Below are 27,853 nucleotides of genomic sequence, written 5' to 3' on the forward strand. Positions count from 1 at the left end.
ATAATTCACTCTGAATTTTGACCTTGTTTTGGGTCATTTAACAATGCGGACACTGTAATTCTGTTAGTCTTTAAATCAGCAGCTCTTTGAAATCTTTGTATTTTCTGATGGATTCATTTCTGTGACAAACGGAATATAGCTGAAAAGACAATGAAGCATTGTGATAAATAGCCAAAATAAAGCTGTTAATCTGTACTACCTGGATTCATATTTATATTCTTGATGATATATTAAACAATGATATGATGGAAGTACCAAAAGCGTTGAAAAGATTAAATGTGTGCTGAGGGCTGGGTATCAAAGTCATTCTTATTGGGTGCCAACCTGAACACTGAGCAACAACAGCTTTCAATAAGGCTCCCATAATAACTGGGCTTTAGTCTTAAAATCAATCTTGCTCGGTTATTATACGATCAGATTTTGCTTGTATTAATACACATATTTGTTTGCCTTTTATGAAGGAAAAAATTCTTTACACCAAAGCAGCGTGTTTATAAGCAAATTCTAACTATGATGAAATTATAGTTATAACAAGTTTCAATCATGTCCAGCTTACTAATGATCTGTCAGTCGGTACAAGAGTATTTATTAATGTCTTAATGGCGTGGGACACCTGTTTGCCACTTTATGTGGTTTAATGGTGTGTACACGTTTGTTTTTTGTGTAGAATATTTGATTTTCTGGAAGCTGTATCGTGGGGGTGGATGTTCCCGACGTGCGTCAACGTCAGACCAACGTCACATCTCACCGGGCTCCGATTGGTTCGTATCAGCTCGCCGTTTCTCCCGCAGTGGCCATATTTGTTGATGTGTCATATCAAAGTGACTTGTTGGGGCTCTCAGCTGGTGAGGCAGAAACCTCAAAGTTCCTACTTATCCCGACTGTCTCCGCGTTGAACTACACCATGGGGTTCGCACATTCGGTGGGTGAAGATATAACCATTTGTATCTGCCATGTATGCTACATGCTAGCTTTAGCGGGCTGTGTTACTCGTAGCGAGCGTCTCTCTTATCAATGTTAGCTCTGCTAGCTAGCTGGCTCAAGGTAGCAGTGCCTCCACACACAATATGTCAGTCTGCAGTTTTAGCGTTAAATCCATTTGAACCACCCTTTCTATAGCTGGCTCTGTCTCGGCGTGTGCTGCGTGTTACGCTAGGTAATGTGTTTTCCTCACTGCCTTAGCGTGGCTAACTAACGTGAAATAGATAGCGAGCTAAAGACAAGTAGGGAGGTTAAACGTTAAATGAAACTGTGGATTAAACGGAGGTAAATAACGTTACAAAGGGCACATCGGCCCGCTGCTTGATGATTACCCTATGAATGGACACCTGAAGGGTGTGTTTCAGGGAAGCTGGCTGCTGACAATAACGTGAAGTGCTTCTGACAGGGCGAAACCTGTTACGATAGTATCAACATCATTGCATGTGCTAAATGCTGTTTTTTCCCTACTTAACCTGAGAAAACCGATGGTGTTGTTGCGTGTAGCTTTAGACCAGGGCTCTCAGGTTGTACTGCAAGACTCCCTATTTGTATATTTGAAGAGAAAGGGGACAACTCTAATGTGCATGGAGAAGATGGTGTTACAAATGGGGCTGGGGGATTTTGGATCAGGAAACATGGTGTAACAGAGGAAGGGGACTTTACTATAACATATTATCTTTCAAAGACAATAAACCAGGAAGCTGTTGTAAAGTTTACATGGCTTCCAGCTATTTGCAACAAGCTCTTAGTGAATGTTAACACAATATATGCTGACAGAGCATGTTTTCCATCCAAGGAAATATTGCATAACTTCTTAATGCTTGATTTGTGAGGTTCTAGTTAATGTTTTGTAGATCAAGGCAGAGCTACTTAGTTTATTAACCTTTTTACAGTTTTAGTGAGCTTAAGCATAGTAAATGGTTATTTTTTCCCTCCATATCCCTAAGACAATATAAATAAGTATTATTGCACTACTACATAAAAGTCTCAGTCTAAAAGTAAAAGTGAAAATGGAATCAAATGTTCTTCCAGCCGTTAAGAGGTGCTGTTTGATTTTCATTTTGCTTTCAAATTAGACATGGTTACAAAAGTTGCATTCATCAAAACTGAAGTAAGATACTCAGATCCCCTGAAGTGTGTTTTATCATGAACTCCGAAAAGATTGCTGACATGGTTGATGATGAATGGGGTGAGGCTGGTTCATGATCTTGAATACCTATCTATGTTAGATGACGTTCAGCACCACATGCTCATAAGAGTCACTACGTCACATGTGTTGACAGCACCACACCTCTTAGTGTCTGTCAAAGAAATTTGGGTTTGTCTGCTGGGCATGCCTTTGAGTTACGTATTCCTTTTGGCAACAGATACAAATGTGAAGCTTATTGTTTGGATTGTCAGAGTCATTTCCTGCCTCAACACAAGGACCAGAAAAGTACAACTTGCAAAAGGCACAGCACTGCCACATTAGTAAGATCCGGGAATTTGAGGCGGTTCACAGCTGTTGTCACACATTGGAAGAAAACCAAAACAGTTCAGTCTTTGCTCCCACTCAGTCTCCCTCTCTCCTCTGCTTCCTCTTCTGTCTGCCAGATTTGAACCAGAGAGGGACCACGCAACAGCCTGGTCCTGATTTACATACACACATGATGGAAGGATCAGAGGTCGAATCTGCGTCGGAGCCAGTGAATCAGCTTCACAACAGCACGTCCAACGTAGACAAGGAGGAACAGATCTCACACAACGGTGCAGATGAGGCAGACAAGTGCAATCAGGCAAAAGGTGACGCACAGCTTGACAGTGAATTAATCGAGACTGCCGCAGATGTTCAGATGGACACAGAGTCAAAGTCAGAAGCTCTATCGTGCAGTCAGGCACATGAAGAGCGAAGTGAGCTGGATGCTGATACCGGCTGTGGTAGCAGTGAAGTCTTTAGTGAGGCTGGTGGAGCTTTGGTAGACCCAGTCACCACTTTAGATGATGTGGTAGAAAGCTCTCCTTCTGTTCTTGAAGGGACAATAGAAACCTTATTGACTTTTGATGAAGCGAACTATTCTCATGCCACCACTCCAAACAGCAATGAGCAGCCACCAATCTTGGTTAAAAATGGTTCCACAGAGCCATCGCTTGCTGGAGATAGTGGTTCAGCCGAGAGTCCATCATCCGTCCAAAGCGCCTCTAAAAACTCCCCTACCGACTCGACAACCACCTCTGGGATCTCTAATGGCCCGTCGACCCCAAGTTCTGACACCGTCAGCTCCTCACCGGCTTCCAGCCCGCAAACCAGCACCGACATGTCAGCCCCCTCTCATTCCTTGTCGAGTCCGTATGACACTGATTGCAGTCGAAAGCTCATTTCCCAGATCCAGCGCTCGCTGTCACAGGAGTCACTGCTGGATGAGCTGGAGTCAGAGCTTCTGGCCTGTCAGCTGCCTGAGGGTGAAAGCGGCGGTGAGAGGAAAGGGAGCCCAACTGTCAATGGGGTCCCTACAGACAAAGAGGGCTGCATGATGGTCTTTGAGAAGTGTGTGCAATACAAGTACGCACAGCAGGAGAAAGCTATTCAGAGGTAAAACGTTGTTCTCTGCAGTTGATGTACTGTGGTGTCAGTTATTTGATTGTCTATGTATCTGGTGTATCAGCCTGGAGAATCTGATAAACATTGTAAAACACAGCTATAGATACAATGCTTGGATTCCACTCTAATAAGGGAATTCAGCAAAGGATTGACCTATTTGCTAATTGCTATGTTTTTTCTTTTTCTTTCACTTAAGTTGCATTAAATCTGTCTGACGCTAACACAAAGGAGTATTGTTTTAGGATCAAAGCATGTTTTTTTGCAGTGATGCAACTGCCCTGTTTGGCTAAATGACACAGAAAAACCTGCATCTTTCATATAAACAGTCTAAAGTTCGGCAGTACTTTATATGGATTTGACCTAAATTGGTATTGAATGCTCTTATGTGCACATTTCATCTATGTGTATAGGTTGCTCGAAGAGAACAAGAGGCATCAGGAGCTAATTCTGGGCATTTGTTCAGAGAAGGATAACATGAGGGACGAGCTGAAAAAGAAAGCAGAGATGGAGAAGCTGCACATGGCCACCATCAGAAAGGTTTGTTTCATTCTGTATTGTCTGTTCAGTTTGTTCATGTCATATGGCGTGGAGTGTTTTGGAGCACAAACACAGATGATGTGGTCTGTATCTCTCCCTTGGTCCAAAACAAGCCTATCCTAAAATAATGGGCTTGTTGGTCATGCATGAAAACAATGGAAGCCTTTTATAGCATGTGTTTTTCATCAACAAGGAAGTGCTATGCCGTGATGTTTTGTCTGACTTCTTGCCCATGCTGGACATTGCCTTCTGCTAACTGTGATCCCATAGCACCTGCATATTTGCAAATATTGAATTTTTGTTGGATAATGTTTAGTGTGCGTGACTGTCAGAGCTCAAAGACAGAAGAAAGTTCCACTTATCAGAGCACAGATGATGATATTTCAAGGACCAGTTTTTTTCGAAACACACCATACAATCAGAGGACAAATGGCTTGTAGCAGCACTGGTCACAGTGATGCTCTGATTCAATTAAATCTGGGGTCTAGCCCTGTGTAGCTGGTAATTAAGTAAGTCAAACAAAACAGCGTGGTGGGTGAGAAGAAAAGGACACAGAGTTCTCATTACTCGCATTAAGCCTGCTCCATGTGAATGAATGGCTGCATTCATTTTTTGTGTTGTTTAAATATCTCACTGTGTCCTAACCTTTGATTTGCTAAGCTCACCATTTACAGTACATAGGACTCCAGAGCACAAAAACCATTCATTGGGTCTTTTCTATTCATTGGACACCAGCATCACTGTTGCCATAGAAAGAGCTATACTTGATTCATGCTTTCAAGGCAACGCCGTTTGTTTAAGCATTGTGCAAGCAAAAGGGTGGAGGAGGGAATTTTATGAGATACACCCAATGTATGCTTGGATCCCTTAATTTATTTCCCAACTGTAGATTTAAGCCAGAAATTACTGATTAACGCTCCTAAAGCTTTCTCCTAAATCTTTCCAGCATCATTCAGCCATATTTCACTGTACAAGCATCCATATTTGAGGTATAAAATGATGCTAAACTTCCCTCCTCTTCCTTTTTAGATTTGTTTTGTCCATGACAATCATGTCTCAGGTTTCATCCTGTGTAGCAGGTTAACCCAGGTGAGGTCCAGGCTTAAATGTTGCTCAACAAGTTGCTTACCCTGCAAAATCCTTGTTTCTGCAGTTGGAGGGCAGGGTGGAGGAGCTGCTGAAAGAACTGAAGGAGTCACGGGATAAACTGATTCACCACGACCAGGGAGCTAAGGCCGCCCTGCAGCAGATGCAAAAGGAAACAGCCTTCCGTCTGGAACAGGTATAACTGAGTGTATTTGCGATGAGCTGGTTATACAACTTTTTTTGCCTCGGTCTGATCCTTATTTTCATGTCTGGCGCTGTTCCGCTGAACTAAGGCTGAGTTTGCCACTTCACTCATGGTGTTATTACTTTAAGACAATTATTGTTTGTTTTTGTTTTTTTCAAACTATATTTAATTACATTTCTATTTTGATGTATGTATAGTAGATTTCAGTTACTTTTGAGATAATATCGGATACAATATGTTATGTGCTGAAACTACTGATCATGTGGTCAGAGACATGGACAGCTGCTAACTCAGACAGTTGAAGACATGAAGACATTTAAAACCAGCACATATCACATGGAACTCTTTATCATCCACAACACATACAATGATCATGCCAAAGCTCAAAGGGCTAATATTAGTGAAGTTAGTGAAGACACTGTATCCCTGTATATCTTTTGAGATGTTTGCACAAAACTGTCAGCTGAACGGTCAAGGTTTTTGCTCACCAAACTCGTTGTTATTGCAGATTTAATCATTTAAGCGAATAGTGCAGGAAAGCACATTTTTCATCCGATGGTTGGCACTCCTGGTTGACACCACCTAGGATAACTTTCTCCTTACAGTTTTGTCACACTTCTCAATTTTTAATTTCACTGTTCAGCGAACAATACGATGGTACATTTTGCACTCAGACATCACCTTAAAGCCCTTTCCTTCTCCCTTTTATTAAGATGGTGACCCAGTCTTAATCGACTGTTGCCCCAGAGGTTGAAACATTTGTCATTTTTTAGACACTGTGCCACCTGGCTGATCATTTATTTTTTAACATTATGTAGCCTGATGCACATAAATTCACGTACAGCAACACTCTACACAGTTTGTCCATCCTTCTCTTGCTCTCGTAAAAGTCAGACTTGTTATAGCACACGGTGAAGACGGGAGCATAAAACTGTGGACTGAGAAGCCAAAAAATGGCACTTAAGCGTTTTGTTGGCATGAGGAATGAACACACCGGTGTGACCCCAGTAGAGAAACCTGACTGAACCACCAGGGTGATGGTAAGGTGTCAGTATAGCAGGTGTAGCACAGCTAGAGGAAAGGATTAAAACCTGAAAAATATTGGACTATTGCTATATTTCTTATTTATTTATTACTGTACAGTGAAACCCTTCTTTGTAATACGTCTGTCAAGTGGAAGCTTGTTGGTTCCCCCCCACACGTAGTTTCTGGGGGCAACAGTCTGTCATAAATACAAGCCCCAGGTCTGTAACAATTTGACAGACGTAAAGTGGGCGCCAACTACAAAGAAAACTCAATATAGTTGGCAGTGACTTTGAATCTGGTGTTTTCAGGGGGAAAAGTTGCAAAATGTAGCTTTGAGTTATATCAATCTCATTGTATTAACAACCATCTCAGGTGAACAAGAAGTGTGATGAGGCGCGCCAAGAGAAGGAGGCCATGGTGATGAAGTACGTGCGTGGAGAGAAAGAGGCCCTCGACCTGAGGCGGGATAAGGAGAGTTTGGAGAAGAGGCTGAGGGAAGCCACCAAGGAGGTCGACCGCCAAGCCCTCCGTGGAAACCAGCTGGCTCAGGAGAAAGGCCGGCTGCAGCAGCTGCATGATGCTAAGGTAAATTATTTCTGGATCAGCTTCTGGAAGTACCTTGTTAAAGCATTGTTATTTTTGAAAGGACACAAGTGCTCTGTATCAGCTCTGGGTACCAAGGTCTTGCATTCTGCTTCAAAGTTTTTCTTCAGAGTAGAAAGACACAGCAACGTTGTTCTGATGTATCCGTTTGAATTTTGATTTAAATTTAGCTAAATTTGCCAGAGACAAGATGTCATAGTTTGTCGCACACAATTTGTTCCTCGCTAGTCTGTGTCTGAGTCAAATCTTGTAAGTTCTCTCTCTCGAAACTTGCGCTTTGCATAAATATTCTGGAATCAGCAGGAGAAACACATGAAGATGAGTTATTTAATATGTACCTCAGCTCACCTAAAGACCTGTTAGCCTCCGATGTTGTTCCTGCTGCATCCATCTCTCTGTGCTCTCAGGAAGGTGAGGTCAGCAGGTTGACTCGGGAGGTGGAAAAGTTGAAGGAGGAGATCAACTCGCACCTTATCAAGGTTAAATGGGCCCAGAACAAACTCAAGAGTGAGGCAGATGCACACAAGGTATTGTAATTGTAATTTATTGTTGTTGAACCTGTTGCTTATCAGGCAGAACTGCAGTTGAACAACATGTAATATTTCACACTTGAGGTAGTCACTCCGTATTCTTTAGTTTGGTCACTAAAAGCCACAGAGCACTACATTTAAATTACTTGTTCATAATATCACTGTGCTTTAGATGCTAGTTGAGACATGGGTGTGAACCTGAATATGCTGCAGTCAAATTTTAAGCAAATGATGCACTAAATATATTTTAGAAATTTACATCAAGTTGCTGCAGCTCCAGTATAGTGTGTATATACAGTACATTGCCCATATAAGTATGTACCTATTTGAAATGTCTTTTTTTTTTAAGTTCTCTTCATTTATTCTAGACACCGTGTCTGCTTATTGTCAAACATGTGCGCCTGATGGGTATTTCCAGGATATAAAAAAATGTTCCTTTCAGTCATTTTATCTGCAGCCGCTACATGAAAGACATGATTTGATTTGGGGTGAAATGAAATGGGGTGAAAATTGTACAGTAATGATCCTGCAAGGAAGTTGTCATTAACATTGTTGCTATTTTTAAAAAATAGAAATAACGCTTTTTTAACTGTCTCCAGGCAAATACACGGCTAGAAACAGAGGGAAGAGCAAAACCTCAGTAATTGCTCGAGGCCATAGGAGCTGAGCAGCTAATGTTTTCTTTGTGGTGGTTTGTGCATTTGATATGTGTGGTAAATCACTCTGTCTGTATGTTGATGAGTGAATTTGTCTTCTACGAATCTTTATGTTGTGCAGAGCGTGACTTTAAAAATCTGTTTCTCGCGGGGTGCCGCTTAGCGCGGTTGGTAGATCGGACATCCCATGTATCGAGGCTTCTTGCAGCAGACCTTTGTTCGACTCCTGTCCCTTTGCTGCATGTCACTCCCCTTCTTTCTCATCCCCTCTCCTGTCACCTCTTCAGCTGACTTATCCAATAAAGCCATAAAAAAAGGCCAAAAAAATACTTGAAGAAAAAAACAAAAAATCTGTTGCTCGCTGTAGCACAGTCCTAAAAGGATAGAAGTATTAAAGTATGTTGGACAGGATAATCATGATAATCCTTGTTCATGTTCTTGATATCCGTGTGCAGGAAACTAAAGACAAACTGAGGGAGACCACGTCCAAGTTGGTCCAGGCCAAAGAAGAGACTGAACAGATCCGCAAGAACTGCCAGGACATGATCCGAACATACCAGGTATGGGATATTTATCACATAGAAGTCTGAGTTTGCCCTTGACTGAGAGTGTGAGCAAATAGAAAACGTATGTTTCTTAGAAACATGGAGTATATCTTGATTGGTGTGCATGGAATGGATACAGATAGAGATTTTTTGTGTTCCACTGTCAGTTCACCTAATCTCTGAATGAACCAACCAAGAGCTCAAAGAATTAAATTGATCTAATCTGATTGCAATCACTTCTGCAAACATGGACTGAAATATTTGAATTTTTCCTTTCTTGCAGAAATTGAACAGACTATTTGATTAAATTTAATTAGCTAAATTTGACTTGGAACATGATTGATTCTAATCTAGGTGAAAGGCAGTTTTCATTTATTCCTTATGATGGTGGTAAAGAGCTGCTGATGCTTTCTCTCTGTGGGGGAAATTTGAGCTACTTCTTTCACCAGCAGCACATTCTCAGAGCACACACATGCAGCAGTGCCGACCTATTACAGAACACGATTTCAAACTAAATAACTGGACATGTAGCTTCCAAAGAAAACAACATATGACACAACTTACAATATAGTGAAAAAGACCAGAAAAGGAGTTGACGTGAACTGAAACCAAAATTATCTTTGCAAACAGGGAAATTATATATTGACTCTTTTTACTCTTACAATTCATAAACTGCTGCTTCTTGCCCTGTTTTAATGTTGTTTCAGCCATCGTGTTCTTTCTTCTGCCCAGCTTATCGTCTTGTTTTTGTATCATTTACCCTTCACTCCTCCAGGAATCAGAGGAACTCAAGTCCAATGCGCTGGATGCTAAACTGAGGGAGACCAAAGGAGAGCTGGAGAAACACAAGCAGGAACAAACAGACCAATTAGAGGTGACAACCGCTGTGCACGCGCACAAAAATGGTTCTCACGCACACATGTGTACACAAGAGCTTATTGATGTGTACACATAAGCTTGAAGTGGTCAGTGACTGGGCACTTAAAAATACTGGAGCAGCATTATCATAAACATATGCTGTTACATGCTTGCTGCAGGTTGTCTGTTAATATTGTTTCCATTTATCTACCTTGATTCTAAATGACATATTCTGCCAGGCCATTATTCACCCTTTTATTGATGGTCCAAATGCCAGTTAAAAAAATTTTTATTTTTCAGAATGAGCAACAAACTGGCACATAGGCTGTATACACAGGGGCAGACATGGACTCAATCCAAACACAATGGCCTGTTTTTCTCTCTGCCCCATTCTGGGGGAATCACGCTTTAAAAATAAATGGCCTAGAAATAATCAACATGAAGCAGGGGAGGAAATCACACATTTTTGCCAAGTTTCCACTGGCGGGTTCGTTTATCCCAGGTGTTTACAAGTCCTGAAAATGTCCATTTAACAAATAATCAGGCACTAAATGGTCTTAAAATGATCTTAAATCAAAAAACTAAAATACCTACTTTTGATTTCTGTCAGTCATTTGTCAGTCACAGTCAATCATTTCTGTCTGTCATTTGGTCATAGAAAAGATTACCATGATGAACTTCAACTCTGTGGTTTTAACCATCCTGTAATTCAGAAACAATTCCAGCGCTGATGTACAGTATGTTAAAGGCTTGTCACTGATGGTTACTGACTGATATAGGACAGGACCTCGTTTTTAGCAGATATCACTTCCCTGCTGGTGGATTAATGAGTTCAAGCCTGTGTTTATTTTAGTATGTGTGTTATGCTCGAGTTATGATGTCGCTCAGTCATAAATAATGCAAACAAAACAGTAGAGTTTCCATTACTGTGGTAATTAGCATAGGAAGGGAAGGGAAGATGGAGACAGTAAATTTGCCAGCATCTCCATTACTGCCACGTTGTCTTGGATACCAAAAGCAACTAATAGCTTCCCGGAAAAGTTAAGTGGGATTTGAACCATTAATGGCTTTGTTTAAAAGATGAGATGAAACATTATTAAGTGTTGCTTTCACATGCTTAATGGGTGCATAAGCAAAATAACATTAATGAATGCCACAGTTGGATTGTCAGGAAATATGTATGTAAAGAGAAAAAAAAATGTTCAATTTAGTATGACTGAGGTTGTCGTTGTTTGGTAAAACTATTGAAATGAACTGGTAGAAGATTCAAAGGTTTGGAAACGTACATCTCATATAACTGTGGATAAATATCTGATATAGAACTTTTTATATCTGGCAGGTGCACCGAGTGAAAGCCAAGGAGCTGGAAGACCTGAAAAGGAGTTACAAGGAAGCCATGGATGAGCTCATTACTCTACGCACCAAGGTTTGTCACGCAGATAAGTGCTTCGGTGTCTGTGTGTGTACATGACATCAGCGGGTCAGCCTCAGTTTAATACGTGCCTCTGTGTTGTCCTGCAGTTAAAGTGTCTGGAGGACGAGCGACCACGCTGGGAGGACGAGCTGAGCAAGTACAGGGAGATCATCAACCGGCAGAAAGCTGAGATCGGGCGCCAGAGAGAGAAAATGGAAGAGATCACTGCGCTCCAGGAGCAGCAGGAACGGTACGAACACACACTCACACTGACTGAAAGGACAAGCTCAAGCATAACACCTGGATGAATTTCAGGCTTGTTGATGTCAACATCTCTGAAATCAAAATCCCAAAATTCAGAAAAAGTTAGGCTACCTTTTAAGCTATAATAGCTACTCTGACATTTTTTTTGTCATTGTTGCTTGCTGTCAATTTTGTGAGCTATGACATTGTTAATGCAGGTCTTAAAGCTAAAGCAAGTATATGCTCTATATCCTGCAGGGAATTATGATTGGCTCCTCCAGTAACCCCAGCACATTTGGAAAGGCTGCATGAATTGAAAGTAGAGCTATCAAATGACATAATTGGCTGCTTAAGTAGGCAAATACAAGTGTATTTTTAAATGATGGGTTGCACTTCACAATGCAGGGATACGTCTCAGATTTGTTTTTAATTTGATATATAAAGATGTTATTTGCTGTTTAAATGTTAAAATGCTACTATTACTATGCTACTACTACTGCTACTAGGAAAGACACTTTCGCATTGGGACTTGCTGCTGGGGAAAAAAGATAAAATCTTTGATATTAGTAAAGTACTAAAAGGAGATATCATTACGTGACACAAGCACATCTCTGGAAGCATTCAGGTTTTGAATTTTCAGCTGCACATTTAGGTTATCTTGCAGTCCAGTTTCAGTTCTTGACTCATCTTCTTGTATCACCATTCAAACATAATTGGTTCTGACAGAACTGCACAGGATTTTATACAGTTCTTGTCCTTTTTTTATTTCTTTTTAGGCCAGTGACAGATATAGCACACAGGGCAAGAAGGGACTCGGGTCCCTCTGTAGCTATGTGTCTCTGCCGGCCATGTGCAGATGACTTGATAGAGAAACTTTTCCACTTATTGAAATGCTGCTTTCTGTGCCATGAGTAGGTGGCACCAGCCCAAAGTGATTCAAAGAGCTTCTCTACTTTCTTTTTTTCTGGCTGTCATTTCGAGCAGAAGGGAGTTTTTTTTTCACTGCTTGCACCAAAAATTTTAGTTGCTGTCAAGAAAAAATGATTTGATACCATCAGAGTTTTTGATGTCCATTGATGACTTTACTACCAGTGAACATTGTGACCTTCATCCTGACTTGATCTATAAGTAACTTTTGTTTTCTTGTAAATCAAAGTAAACAGTTTGAAGCCAACATTTTTCAAGCATTATCACCTAATAATTCTTGTCTCGTTTCTGGCTTATTAAGTATATTTTCCTTTTTTTCACATTCTTCTCATAAATTATCATGTCCCTAATACTGATATTTCACATGCATACACAAAAAGGGAAGCTCTTGATTGTCCGCCCATTTTAATGTGAGTCTTTATTAACACCTTGGCAATCATTTTTTGTTCACGCAGTGATAAACAGGAGATTACGTCTCTTCGAGAGGAAGTGGATGGTCTGACTGGCCAGATGGCTGACCTCCAGCGTGATGTACAAGGCAGCAGGGAGCGCGAAGCTGAGCTGCTGGGTTTCACTGAGAAGCTGAGCAGCAAGAATGCCCAGCTCCAGTATGAGAGCAACGCATTACAGTCTCAGCTGGATCAGATCTCCAGCAGCTTCACAGAGCTCCAAGGGACCCTGGAGGAAACCAGCGGGCAGCTAGATGAAAAGGTCTGGATCCCTGATAGCAGAGAGGGATAGAGTGAGATGTATAAGTGATACATGACTGAAATCGATGGCAGAATACAATTCATTACAATTATGTAGACATGCCTTGTTGTTGTCAGTCTCAGTTTAAATGTTGTACTATAGAGACAGTGATTTGTGTGTCTGGCATCCTCATAACTGCTGAGCTGTCTGCCCAAGAACATACAGTGTCCTTGAATAGTGATATTTTCTGGCTTAACATTCAGAAAAACATGCTTGTGCAATATTTTTGTAATTCAATTAGAGGTTGCTAGACTGTCAATTTTATGTCTGGAACAAGCAGACATAGTCACATTACCTCTCTATCCAGGCATTTATTGCATTATTACTCACATTTTTTTGCAGTCTCGGCAGCTGAAACAGGAAGAGATGCTGAGGCAGCAGGAGGTGCAGGGCCTGCAGGAGGAGCGGGCAGCACTGCAGACAGAAGTGGCTCAACTGAAAACCAGAGTTGAAGAGCTGAGGGACGAGCTGGTGACTCAGAAAAGGAAACAAGCTGCCAACATCAAGGACCTGACAAAACAACTCACGCAAGGTGAGGAAGCAACATCACAGTTTTTTTTTCTGTAGCTCCCTCATGGTGACTGTATAAACAAACTGCTCAAAGGACAACACGATTTTTTACTCTTGTACTGTGTTTATAGTAGCAGGGCCCTTCTTGGTAACCATTTTTCTAGCTTCGAACAATGTTTTGGGGACCTTATTCTCCCAAAGGACAGCTTATTTATATGGAAATATATCAAATAACTATTTCTAAGTTGGTGTATTTACCTCATTGATATTATAAAGATGAACTTCATGAGTTTTTTGAAACTGCATACTAGGGGTTTAACGGTTCTGAACTGAAACCGAAAAACTCGGTTCAAAGGACTTCGGTTCAGAAACTCATTCTGTCTTCCCAAACCTCAGTTCTCCCCTGCCCCGCCCCTACCGCACACGTGTGCCAGGTTAGTTTGATTTCTGCAAGACGGCTAATTAACCTGAGCTCGCAGATCCCCCGGCCACATTCCGGTCAGCCGTGTGGAGACATTTTTAAGCAGCGCAAAATTCATTGCATGAACTACTGTTGGTTGGACGTCTCGCGCAACGTAGAGCTTCATCACAAAAGTACAATTCACACTCTGTAACAGTCCAGCATGGAGCAGATTAGTAGAGGAAACAGCTCTCTGTGCACCGACAGCGCAGATTTAAAGCATCCCACATAACAATTACTCTGACAAAACACTCAATATTACAGAGTGAGTCATAAAAAACAAGAGACATTGTTCAGATAGAAGCAAATGAAAGAGCATGGGGTTAGGGAATTAATAATTAGCACAGTTATTATAAGAATATATTCTCTTGCAAATAAGCTTACAATTTGAGTGGAAGGTATTGTTCTTGAAACCATATTTATAAAAAAAAAAAAGAAATTCAAATATAACTTAAATATGTTTTTGTGATAGTCTGCTACATTACACCTAAACAACAAATATTACCACTACAGACAACACAGCTGTTTTATGTAATCCAGTGAAGTCGTCATCCACCCCAGTCAGTTTCGTATTGAAATAGAAACTACCTTGTGTCACAATTAATGGAGATAGGATTTTATTTAAAGGTTAAAAGCGCTGTATCATTTCCAGCCCCGCCAAATTGGCCACTGTGTCCATTATCTAATTTTGCATTGCTGTGATATCTTATCTTTAATATAGAATGGCTCGACTCAGACTGAGACCGCCCCTACCCAGGATTAAATGTCACACACTTGGATTAAGAGAAGAAATTGCAGGTTGATTTGAAACAAGGGAGATGGGAGTGCACAGATAGGTGCGGTGTATAGAGAGCTTATGTTCTTCTCATGCTAGGATTATGCTTAATAGAGTGAGCCAGTCTCCCTTAATTGGTTCTCTGGGCACACAAAATAACCTTAAAGCATGAAGTTGAGCACCATTATCTTGTAAGCACAAGCCTTTCACATTTAGTTGACATTTCATTAGGAGAGCCTCTGATCATTCATCAGCATCGCAGTTAAACTTCAGAACAGTCATTTTAAGCCTTTGTTTATGCATGGAAGGTTTGCTGAGTGTGCACTCTGCTTTAGAAGCAAGCTACCTTACATTTATTTAGGTGGACACCTTCACTGAGGAAAAATCAGCAAGTTCTATCAAGCGATGATGCTTAGCTTTGACTTTTCTTGTGCTTTTTGTGCATTTTCCACTTACTTTGCTCACATAAAGTCACTGCACATTATAGATTCCAAAATCGATTCCTCAACTAATCATTTAAACAAAGTTTTCCTTAATTGTCTTTGATAATACGATTGAACTGAATATTTTGACTGTTGGTCAGACAAGCAGTGATCTGTTTTTTGACAAAAATTTGTGTGTTCAGGCAGCATTAAACAGCTGACATTTCTTTCCTTTCTCTACTTCTGCAGCCCGTAAGAAACTGGAGCAGGTTGAGAACGGAGGATGTGACCGGGATGCCAGCAGTATGGGCAGTCGCTCAAGTTCCTCAGGTACTACTGCTGGATTTGGTTAGTATTTAACACACATAGAGGTAAATTAGAAAAAAAAAAGTTTTTTTCAATATTCTTATGTTTTTCTCTTTATTTTAGAATAAATGTTGCTAATAAAGGTATTCTTTATTTACAAAAGATGATACATAGACCGTTTTTTCTGTTGTTTATGAACAATACATTCTTACTATCTGTACAACACATGACCAAAATCACATATATAAACGGTTCTCTAAAGTTAATCTCCACTCCACTCGCCAGGCTCCTTGAATGCACGCCATGGTGGTAGCAGTGGTGTTGAAGAGCGGTCACCAGAGAGCCAGTCGGGTCCGTCGGTGGTGGTCGTGGACAGCTTCCCAGAGGTCGACAAAACTGTGCTCGTTGATCGAATTGTCCGCCTGCAAAAGGCGCTGGCTCGCAAGCAAGAAAAAATCGAGTTCATGGAGGATCACATCAAGCAACTGGTGGAGGAGATCCGGAAAAAGACCAAGTGAGTGGCATGGACCAGAGCGCAAGGAGCAGAGAAAGAGAGATGGCGAGAATAATGGCAAACTTTTTTTGACCATAGAACACAGAGGATGTCCAGATGAAACTGGTGCAGATGATGGAAGTATAATGTGCTCAAACAATACTGATGGACGGTTTAGGTCTGGGAAGGCTAGGAAGTGTCTCAGACCCTACAGCAGTTATATTAAAAGGAGCTGTTTCCTATCAACACAGTGCGATCAGAACTTAAAGTTTCTCACAAGCAATATTATCATTTCCGTGGCAGCACCTGAGGGCTTTGACTAATACTTTGAATGGTCATCACAATCCCATTCCTTTCGCATGCAGTGGAAACACTGTTCTCTACTCCAGTAGGATGAACCTTATACATTCAACGTGACAACAGGCAGTATGTCTGGTCAACTCGTTCAACCAATGGCACAGCTTTTAGCCAGAAAGCTAATGTTATGCTAGTTAGATGCAAAGTTAGTAACATTGCGTGATGTAGACATAATGTGACAGTATGTTCAACAATACAGTTAGCTAAGTAACTAGCCATATCATTGTCAAAATATTGACAGACAATGATAGTCCATGTGTACTGTCTGCCACACCCTGAAGTAGCCAGTTGAATACCAAATAGGTTGTGAGATGAAAGGATGGTGTAGACTATTTTTTGGAGCTTGCAGGCACCATCCTGTTTTATTCACAAGATGATGCACTGAAGGACAATACTACTGTTTTCAATTATATATTTGTATTAGATACATGATTTCGCACATTTCTTTAGAATGGTAGACAGTTAGTTCCACAGGTTGAATGACACCCTGCAGCCAATCAGAATCAAACATCCATCCAGATCCAAGCGTAATGAGAGGAAAATGCTTCAGGGCAGATTCTGAATGCTCCACCACCGCTTGTCCGTTACCTTAATGAAGTTCAAGTAATATTACGTTGTTACCTCTGCAGGTACAATCTATCACAATCTGTGTGATAACATTAGCAGTCACTTAAGTGTAGCACAGGAGTGAGAAGAGTTTTCCTGCATAAGTGTTAAAGTGTAAAAATACATCTGTTTGACACCAATTTTCCGACCATTTAAACCAAACCTGTAGACACACATATACCTCACTTCCTGGTGCACCGGCGCTTCAGCTGACCTTGATAAACAGTATATGCTTACACAGACAGTTTATAGCCCCCTACCGCTTTCTACATCTCTCTCTCTCTCATCTTTAGATTCAAACTCATGCACTAAACTCCTTATACGTGACAAACTTCAGTCAGGAGCTATTTATAGTCGAGCCTATCGGTAGGGGAAAAGAAGGCATCAGTATGGCTCCTTAATGATGGCCCATCTATTTTCATGGTCACCACCTAAACATAAGAGAATGTGTGAAGGACATCGGAGCGATATTAATCGCATCATCACTTTTATGTATAGGTTAGTCCTTCACATGGACTGTGGGACAATGAATGTTAAAATTCCTCAGACTACCTTAAACAGTTCATTTAAAGTTTAAGTATCACGTCACCTCTTGTTGCCAGATGATCTCTCGGACGATTCCGTGTGGATCATTCCATTCCTCAATTATTTCGCAGCCGTACATTCAGATTGAATGCATTAGCCTCAACCTACATTCAAGAGTTAAGATCGAGGACGAATCCCACGGTTGCCGTTCTAAATTTAGCGCTATAAAATCTCAGCTAAGCGGGAGGGTGTTGCACTACCCAGAATGAGGATGTGAATTTGTCCCGTTTGCCTTTTCTGTTCCTTTCCCTCAAGGGCAGCCTGGTGATCACTGACGAAATAACTGTATGCCCGAAGCAGGTGATAAAGTGAGAGGAAGAGATGTGGAGGCAGCAACATAGCGGGACGAAATTCAATAGGCTAATGTGTGCTATATCTTACCAGATCCATACCTATTTGCTGTGTATGATCATAGCAACATTTTTGCTTCCTTTAGCTAATTTCCTACAGTTTGGGAATAGTACACCCTCTGTTTTTCTAAAGAATATAGAGTCATTAAGTGTAAGGGTGAAAGTCTCAGGCTGCATCTTGGTGAGAAACATCCAATCACAGACTCTTTAATGTACAGCGCTAACCACAGGTCAAAGCTAAAAATTAGGCTCTTAAGGGAACCATTACATCATCATTCATTCTGGGTCATTATGGATGAACTGTGTTCAAGCGGCGTATTCACGTGGTAAGAAGAAGTCAAAGAGGGGTCATTGGCTGTAATGTTCATACAGTGTATGTAATTTGTAGTAAATGAGCTAAAACATGCAGGAACGACGGCAAGGGCAGTGATGTCTGTCCTTCAATACCAACACCTGCTTAATATGACCATTAAGTCTAAATGGTCATTTTACATGACTTGAATTAAAATGACGGCGATACGAAGCAGGTAGAGGACTTCTGTTCAGGAGGTGTTTTGACAGCTCTGATGTAGGTTATTATGGATCCACAGCTGCTGAGCGTTGAGATGTAGATATTTTAATTGATCCTTTCAAGGTTACGTGGGATTTATGGGTTTCTTGATGCTTTTGATTCAAGCCAGTGCCTGTGATGTTTGATAAGGATATATTTAGATGTCTTAAGATTTTATCACAAGTATATAAATGTACTGAGCAACAGCCAGCCTTCAACATGAAACTGATACTTATCTTTTTAAAGTGGGATTAAGTTGAAACACGGCTTCGACTACTGACAGGTTTTCCAGACCACAGACGTATCTTTCTTTCTCTGCATCTTCTCTTTCCATCTCCCCACTTTTTGGGCACCTTTTAAGAACTAACATTGTATTCCGACACGACACATCCGAGAGCTGCACTGCTACACTGCACCTTTACACTGCACCTTTGCTTCATGCATGCTTGCCTTGCTGCCCTCATAGCTTACACTCTCTCCACTGGGAACAAAAGGACAAATTATTCACAAATTCAAAATTAAGTCATCGTCACCGTCGCTCACACCCCTGCCTCCCTCGTCGACCTCTGCGTGCTACTCAGCACGACCATGTGGCCACACCCTTAATTTCTGTCACTTTTTTGTTTTTTTACTAACACTGTCGCGATGGAACTGGGGTCCAAATATGGACCCTTGCAAGTCTAGTCAGAGGTAAGTCTCATTTTGTGTCTGTGCAAGCCCAGGTGTTGTGTGGGTGTGTGTGTGTGGGTGTGTAGATGAGGATGATTTATGATGGTGGCTTCTTTTTAGTGCTTGCATAGCTTCTGTATCCTCTCAATTCTATTGCACCAGCCCTTTATTTGCTTTGTTAGCTTTTATTGCATACACGGCAACAAAAACACATTCACTGTACAAAGATCCTGGCGAATGCTTTCACGTTTTTGAGGGGGTTAGACTCAACTGTCTCAGGCTGCTGCATGCAACACAATTCAGCCATTTTATGTTGGTAATGGCCACCACCATCAATGCATGGTCTATTCTGAAAACTGAGTTCACTGGCATGTTTTCAACCCTCCCTACATCTGTTTCACTCAGCGTTAGCAGATGTGCAATGATTATCGTACAATAGTATCTGATGTTGAACCAATAACCCTAAAATAAATTATGATAAATAATAACAAATGGTATAATGTATAGTAATTGGGGCTGGGTGATATGGCCATATGACAATATGTTTTTTTGTATGTTGCTTGATGTTGATGATAATAATAATAATAATAATAATATTAATCATAATGTTGAATTTATTTTTAAGACTATTCTTCTCAGGAAAGAAACCAAAACAAACCAGATGGTTAATTATGGTTCATAAAATAGAATTATTTATTGCCAGCATGAATAGGTGACAAGCATTCAACAGAACCAACCCACCAACCAAATGGCTTTATGTTAAACACTGAATAAATAAAATTATACATATGTCAACAAATTGACTCATTGTCTCAAACATGTTAGAGGTAGTATACTGAACTAAATATTGATCAAAGAAAATAAAATAAAAACGTTACTTCTTTTTACAGCCTATAAAAGAATTGATTTGACATAAGGTCAAAGGTCAGAATACTGTAAACAATTTATTCATTTTGGAAGTGATTTTGTGGAGAGCTTGCTTTCCTTTGCTGCAGTGAAATTCAACCAAATGTGTACCTGTGACAGAGTTGGACATCAGAAAGAAGATGCAGAGACAATGGCGAACTAATCTGTGAAGGAATTGATTTGACATAAGGTCAAAGGTCAGGATTCTGTAAATAGTTTATTCATACATGCATCATTGTTACCTTGAAAATGATCAAGATCGTTTGATCACCCAGCCCTATGATAGTTAAACATTTCCCAACGGACTACACTGCTTTCATAACAATAAAATGCCTTCCTAAACAGGACAAGTTACACAGTGGGCATTTCTGTTGAAGACCGTCACAGCACCGAAAGGGAGATCCTTTAAGGGTTATTACGTTTTGTTTTGTTTTTTTCGTTCTTTTATCTGAGCCTACATACACATACATTATGTTACTGACAAATAACGAGTTACACCGCCAAAGTCAAACATTTACACTGTCAAACTATCTAATCAAGTCAGTGCAGCTCCCATGCTCTGTGAGATAGAATGACTGGTGGCCTGGTAGTCTGGTGGCTTTGAACAGGGAGTTACAATGGCTTTTACAGGTCAAATGCAAAAAAATCTTAATCTTAACAAAAATGTCGGATCCTTTCCAAAACTGTTTCAGACAATTTAAATATCAATCTAAGCCTGTCATTGGCAAAAACAAGCACCTTTTAATAGACTTAATCTGAAATGCACTTTGCCCCCCCGAGGATTACGTTGCAGCCATTGCAGCCGTCTTCGTGGCTGCTGGATTAGGCGATCTACTTGACCACTTTCAAAAACTTTTTGTAGTCAACAGTCGTTTAGACACCAAACTATGTAAGAATAGGGTCCATCTTTAAAAAAACAAAATAATACTTTAAGGAAGTAGTACATATACTCTTGTCAAGTGATTTTGATTTGTGGTATTTATTATTTCTGGTGTTGTTTCAATTCTTGTTTTACTCTTTGATAGATGGATAGTGATCAGTCATGATAGCAGCAGTAGTTGTTGTTGTAGAAGTAGAAATTGCAACCTTAGGTGTTCTCGTCCAGTGAGTCCACACCTTATTCATCTTCTTGATAGCCTTTTGAAGAGAAACACAATCTTTTAACTGGGTGGAGCTCGTCCTGCAGCCACCCACCTTCAAAATATCCCTCTGTTTCAGGTTAGTTCTTGAGGTATATCAAAAATATTGATTACCCATCTCAACACTTGTACAGGTGGTTGTTGACCTTTTCTGTAGGACCTTACACAACCCTCTTCACCCTCCCACACAGCGAATCCAAGTTCCAACCCTCTGTGTTTGATTTTATATGTGTTGCCTGGAGTGACAGAAAAAATGTTATGAGCTTCACACATTCATTTCGGCAACCATCTTTGCATCATGTTTTTCCCTTTGGTGGCATATTACCGAAAAAAGATAATAACGTAGGAGGCAGTAATGAGCTTGAATCACAGTGTCGGCTCTCTCTGGGTCTGTTTTCATCTATATAGAAACACACCTGCACGTCGCTGTTCTCAGGGAAAAAAAAAAACAAAACAAAAAACCACGGGAAGTTTGGAGCTTTTAAGCAAATTCATTCTTTTCCCTCCTTCACTCTTAAACAAACAAACAAAGAGAGCCTAACCTCGGCACCGTATTGTTGTTGAGATGAAAATGGATTATGAACATGAAGATTTATCTCACTTTCACACACACACACAGGCAGGTAGTTGATTAATTTAACTCTGGCAGCCGATTCTAACGCTGCCGTTTTCATTACCTTCTCTTCTCCGACTGGCGCAATGACTGAATGTATCCAGCACACGTGAGATCAAGCCATTCCACTGGACTTACTATTCTAGAGACGTCCGCTGCTTTCTCTGCTGGAAGCAGTTTTATTGTTCTGTAGGAGCTCTCCGTGCTCCCTCTTATGAATCCTACTTTCTCCATTTTCTCTGCTCAACAGTCTCCAGCCGAGGCCACGCGTTCACTCCGCACTTCTTCCTGCTTTTTGCAATGCAGCGTTTGACTAATTTCCTTTCCCTTTCTCTCCACGCAGAATTATCCAGAGCTATGTGCTAAGAGAGGAAACAGGGGCCCTCTCTTCAGAGGCTTCAGACATTAACAAGGCCCACCTGAGCCGGCGGGGAGGCATCATGGCTTCGCTCTACACTTCTCATCCGGCGGACAGCGGGCTGACCCTGGACCTGTCGCTGGAGATTAACAGGAAGCTGCAGGCTGTGTTGGAGGACACGCTGCTGAAGAACATTACCCTGAAGGTGAGGTCTTCATCAGCAGGCATCATACCCCATACTCCTGATTTACATGTGTTAGTAATATTGATGATCTGTGCAGTTTTCTTCTGAGCCTCTTAATTTGCAGGGGGTGTGTAATTGTTGGAGCTCAGTTGACCAGAGTGGATAATTAATTGGCTGCGTCGGTGATATGCTCCACCTTTTTGGAGCCACACAGCCTGATGTGACTTGACTATTAAAGCACTGCCAACCTCATGTTCAGTTCAATCAAATCCAAATACAGAAAGCTTTGGTGTGAGCTGAACGCTCTGCAAGGAATTTTTATCTGGTTATGAAACAATATGAGTTCAATAACAATGTGAGTGAGACCATCAGCAAGAAGATTGACTATTTCTTTATAACTAGTCTAGTTTTTGTAATGGCAAATGATAGTCTGGTAGCTGAATATTTTCATCTGGCAGATATGTGTTCCCTAAATAAATTAACAAAATAAACGGTCAAGAAATTAAACACTCATACTTCTATTCCTATTATTAAAACATAGAAAATACAAACAGGCACCTTGTGATTTCAAGTTTCTGTCTTTTGCCAAACTAAGACGAGCTTGACTGCCTCAGCATCTCATCGTAAAAACACACTTAATTCAAACGCAACATAATCTAAACATAAGTCACCAAAACAAACTCCCCCTGTGATCCAAGTTCCAGTTCTGGTCTACTCTAAGCCAGTTAGTTTACAGTGGCTAGCCAAAGTCAAGGATAGCTAGCAAACAGCAGCAGATGTTAGCTGCTCTGGTGATACGCTGCCCCCCTGTGTTTTTGGAGCTACCTTAAGAATTCTGGTCATATTGTACAAATCAGTGTGGCGGTAAAATGTTGGAAATCGTGGTCTAATTCAAAGCCTGCATCACTGACACTTCTGCAGAGTGAGGAGGCTGCAGCCCACTGTTACTGAGATGTGTTGTTCCGTCTTGTAGTCACAGATTTAAGCCTCTATTCACACTATTTAAGGCTTTTGTGTGAGAGCTTAGTCCAGCTTCTACACCTGACAGTCTGTTGACCATTCAATTGAATTAGGATTTCAGCTAACTGAACCACTTTACTTAATCATTAGTGTCACATGAATGAATCCGTTTCTCATCTCGAGTCTCTGTTTACAACAGCAGCCTGTCTCGAGATGTGTTTTGACCACATGATGCACTGTACCCACAAGACAATGTAGCGCCAGTATGCACATTTCCCAGATTTCCCTTGTTGAAAGTTTACATTAACTACCCAGCTAAAGTGTGTATAAATTCAGCACACTGTCCCACTGGTTCCACATTGTCTAGGTATGTTTACACTTGATTTACTTACTCTGTATCTACTAACATTTAATTACTGCGTGGGAGTCAAACATAAAAGTTCTGCCTCTCTAATTGATCTGTCATTTATTAAAACACTCTGATTAATGCAGCTTTAAGTTTGTGCGATGAAAATCAATTTGCGCTGTACTTCTGCTCGCAAATTACTTGCTGGTCCATTAGATTTAATGTAGATCAATCTTACTTTTATATTAGTTGACATGTTTACTTCAGGAAGAATTAATTCCAGTTAGTTACAACCTGTTTTCTCTATGTCTGTTCATACTTTATGTAGTGATTTTTCTATAATGCAAAGTGTCAGAAGCGTCTTGAGTCCATGTCAAATACAGTGGGTGAAAAAAAACTGCTTCCACACTGCTCCCAGAGCGTCATCTTCTAACGCGCCCACACGAGCAAGGCGAAGTCTCTGTTCTCGCTATTGTCTTTATATTATATTGTGTCAGACTTATCTTAAAGACATCCTGCGTGTTGGCCTAAGTGAGACGATGAATACCAAGTAACGCGGGAGTATTTTCTTTTCTTTCAGTGGATGAAAGGTGATTGGCAGGAAGTAATGATATAAGAACAATAAACACGGGTACAGTGCAACAAAAAACACTGGGACAAAGCCAAATAAAGGCTCCACATTTATACACTTTTCACAATGGGGAAAAAACACCCACTTACATCCACTAAAACATGGTCTTCAGTGGTAAAGTACAAGCTGTTACACTCCTGTTTTGTGATGAGGTTTATGATGCGTTGCCTTCTGCTGCTCCGTGTTTTGTGGCTTGTTGGAGACGTTGAAGGTGACAGAAAGGCAAACTCAGCTTTTTTTGCCTTTTTATTACAATGACCTAAGCGTTGAATTGGAGACGTAAAAAGTATTCGCTCTCTTCAACAGGAGAATCTGCAGACGCTGGGGGCCGAGATCGAGAGGCTCATAAAACAGCAGCGAGGTCCCAACGACGGAGTCAGGGCGAAGTGACGCGAGAAATGAAGGACTGAGAAAAGAACTCGAGGAATCTCCGGCCCAATGTTCTTTTGAAGGAAACAGCAAAACCCCCTCATTCTTGTGAGATATACATAAAGGATTAAACTGAAAGTTGTTAAGTGCCAGTAGCACCTCGGGCTGCTTTATGGAGGACCTCTTGAACTTTTCGCCGCATTTTGTCTGAACTTACTTGAACCGACATCATTCCATCCACATAGCAACACCTCTGTCTCCTCCTCAGACGCAACAAATCCTCCTCCAGCTGATGTCCTTCTCCCCCCGAGCCTTGTCAAAATGGGAAAAAAAAAACTCTTCGGGCAGGTTGCATCAAGCCTGGAAAACTCTGACTGCCTTGTATACCGATAAACTGAAGATGCCATAATTGTGAATGTATAGCAAATTCTACCTGTCAAGAAAAGACTGATATGCCAATTAGCTCATTCTATAAAAAAATGGACTGTTGTGATTTGACTCGCAGCTCTTTTCCGCCGTACAGCAACTGAGATGAGATGATTAATGCCCAGCATGCACTCTCTCTCTCTCTCTCTCTGTCTACTTGTCCCCTCCCGTCTGCCAATAAGCCAAATGTATTTCGGAACGGCTGCTCCTCCAGCACCACTACACGGCAGGAAAAGTGAAAATCAGCCCCGGCTCGCAGGGACGTCACACGCCACCTGCGCATCATACTTTTGCTCTGCACAACTTTGCAGTGTTTCTCGTGCAGAAAACGGCACCGTGTTGAGCTGTGTCAAAGTGAAGAAAATCTACGACAAATGTAATATCATGAGAAGGTCGAAATGTAGAGCTGGTCTTTAGCCATTTTTGATTGTGATTGTTAATTTATTCTATTTTTTTTTGTTGGCTTAAGATTAAAATGTTATTTTAGTATCTCTTATTTTTTATTTAGTATCATTATCACAAAACTTTTGTTAAAATATTGGGTCTTCACTCTTAATTTAAGATAATGAGCACCTTCAACATTTTTGCCTTTCCTTCACTGTAATGTGCTTCTGCTGCAACAACTACTTCTTTTAAAGGGATATTTCGGGCTTTTAGATATGGTGTCAGAGTTACGCATCCATAGTCAGTATTTCCTATAACAGATGCCGTTTTTTTTGAGAAACAGTGCATCACATTGTTTGATAAAGATGCAATCTAGGCTACTGTTTGCACATCAGGGTTGTCCAGCACAACTCTTGAAAAACATGCATAAAATGTCTTGAGAAACACATTTTTTAGCTCCTGCAAACTGCGAATCCATCTCTGTCTCTTTGTTTGAAAAGAGAAGAAGTAACGTAACGCTCCTTTTAAGTAAGTAGGTAGTTAATATGTTGCACCTAAGTTGGTCATTCAATGATTCATACAGCCCCACTTTAAAAAATCCGTACTATCCCTTCAATGAGACATGAGAGTCTAAAGATGTTCATGTTTCAGTGCTTCATTAGCGCCTCTCAGTTCAAACAGCAGACACGCTCACAGCTTGTGGCGACGTTCTCCGCTCTGTGCGCAGTACGAACTGGGAAGATCAAAAATGTCGAGGCGTTCCTATCACACCCTTCTTTTTGTATTTTTGTTGTCTCTGTAGTGTCACTGAGTCCGTAGCAGCAAATCATGTGTAGGAGAATAATAAGAAGAAGAAGGAGGAGGACGAGGAGATCTGTAGCTGTAGCTCAGGAAGGCCAATGGAAACCTACAGAGATACATCCAGGGACGAAGTGCAATCTGTTCCTTGCATTGATTTACTTTTTTTCTTCTTCCGTGCGCCAGAAACACTGTCTGGTTTTACGCTTGTGTACGTGCTACATGCTCAAGTGTCCAAATCGTGTGTGTGTGTGTGTGTGTGTGTGTGTGTGTGTGTGTGTGTGTGTGCGGGCGCGTGCATGGCTGCGTGTGTGCCTTTTTGTTTTTTGTGTTTTTTTCCCCTGCCCTCTCGAGCTCTTGTGTTATACATGCTTCAAGCTGTCGGGGGGCTTACAGGCTTTAACAGGTTGACCGTGAAGCTCGTCCCTCCTCAGAGTGCTAAACGGGATTTGCATTTAGACCAGAGTCTGTTGGCACACAAACACACACAGAGGATGAAGGGTAATGAGTAGAGTTTGATTCAACAATACTAAAGTTTTCTTCCGTCTTTACTTGATCTGATTGCTGCCATAAAAGATTAAGCCCCTCCGTCTCCTCCCAATCAGAAACAGGCTTTATGGGTCATGAATGGTTACACGTCGATCCCCTCTCCCGTACGTCCTCAGGCTACTTCGAAATGGGCCAATACGTGAATAGAGATGAAAGTTTCCAGGAACGAGGTCACAAAGTCCTTAAAGGCCTCCTCGTTTGCTCCAGTGGGCGCTAGTTGTTTGATGTATCTACTTTCATTTCATCCAAACCGATTATTCTGCTGTGTGCGATCAGTGTTCGGACAGCAAACCTGCAGATGACACCTTGATTCTAACTTTCTGAAACTTTTTTTTTCCATCGAGCTCATCTGGATCTTAAACGATGTGAAAATGAGCCGCTTGCTGCGAATCAGAGCAGTTTTTTTTGTTTGTTGTTTTGCAGCTTGTTCCTGTCACACAAGGAAACAAAATACAAACCTATGCAAATCACCCGCATGGGATTTTCCAAATAAGCTCTCCGTAATTCTCCGAAGCATGCTAATACGCTTCCTCTGATTTGTAGTCATTTAGAAGAATTGCGCTGATCTGAGATTTGACTCGTTTTCCGCAGCCTTGAAACGAAGCCATGTTTGCAGCATTGTGTGAGCGAATGAATATGAATATGAAGAAATGGTTGTTCGTGTGTATATGAATGTCAAATTGTGACGTTAAAAGCGAAAGTCTGTCGTTTTTCTGTTTCTCTTCCAGCTGTGCAATGATTCCTCCTGCTCTGTTTGTGGAATATACAAACTGTGATCATAATATACATTTGTAAATATGCCATTGTGTAAAAAAATTACGATGTTTTTAAAAAAAATGCTGATTCTGGATGGTGTGTGTGTAAATATAATATAATATATATATATATATATATATATATATATATATATATATATATATATATATATATATATATATATATATATATATATATATATATATATATATATATATATATATATATATATATATATATATATATATATATATGGTGTTTCCAGGGAATAAAAGGAGAGTCTTAACTTTCTCTTGAATGTTCCACACTGGTCTCGTCTCATATTTCAAGCCTGGCACGAACATCTGTTGTCCTGGTTTTGAGCTTTTTCTTTTTTTTTTTTTAATTACGCTGGAAAGAGGTGTAATTAAGG

The 27,853-nt window shown here is 40.7% G+C and overlaps 1 protein-coding gene across 2 annotated transcripts; it reads left to right on the forward strand.

Moving 5' to 3' along the window:
- The first annotated feature begins 765 nt into the window (after nucleotides 1–765).
- ccdc186 (coiled-coil domain-containing protein 186) lies at nucleotides 766–26,535 on the forward strand. 2 transcript variants are annotated; one of them, XM_037082088.1, is made up of 16 exons: nucleotides 766–922; nucleotides 2,575–3,550; nucleotides 3,970–4,096; nucleotides 5,250–5,378; nucleotides 6,786–6,998; nucleotides 7,424–7,543; nucleotides 8,658–8,762; nucleotides 9,523–9,621; nucleotides 10,945–11,031; nucleotides 11,127–11,269; nucleotides 12,645–12,900; nucleotides 13,282–13,471; nucleotides 15,356–15,454; nucleotides 15,698–15,926; nucleotides 22,024–22,243; nucleotides 24,466–26,535. In XM_037082088.1, the coding sequence occupies exons 2-16, from the start codon at nucleotides 2,628–2,630 to the stop codon at nucleotides 24,547–24,549; spliced, it is 3,024 nt and encodes a 1,007-aa protein (XP_036937983.1). In that variant the 5' UTR covers nucleotides 766–922; nucleotides 2,575–2,627; the 3' UTR covers nucleotides 24,550–26,535. The 2 variants fall into 2 exon arrangements, with proteins under 2 accessions (XP_036937983.1, XP_036937984.1); XM_037082089.1 differs by having other exon boundaries at nucleotides 15,356–15,436.
- The last annotated feature ends 1,318 nt before the right edge of the window (nucleotides 26,536–27,853 follow it).

Source organism: Acanthopagrus latus, chromosome 20, assembly GCF_904848185.1.
Source record: "Acanthopagrus latus isolate v.2019 chromosome 20, fAcaLat1.1, whole genome shotgun sequence".
In the NCBI taxonomy this organism is placed as follows: Eukaryota; Metazoa; Chordata; class Actinopteri; order Spariformes; family Sparidae; genus Acanthopagrus; species Acanthopagrus latus.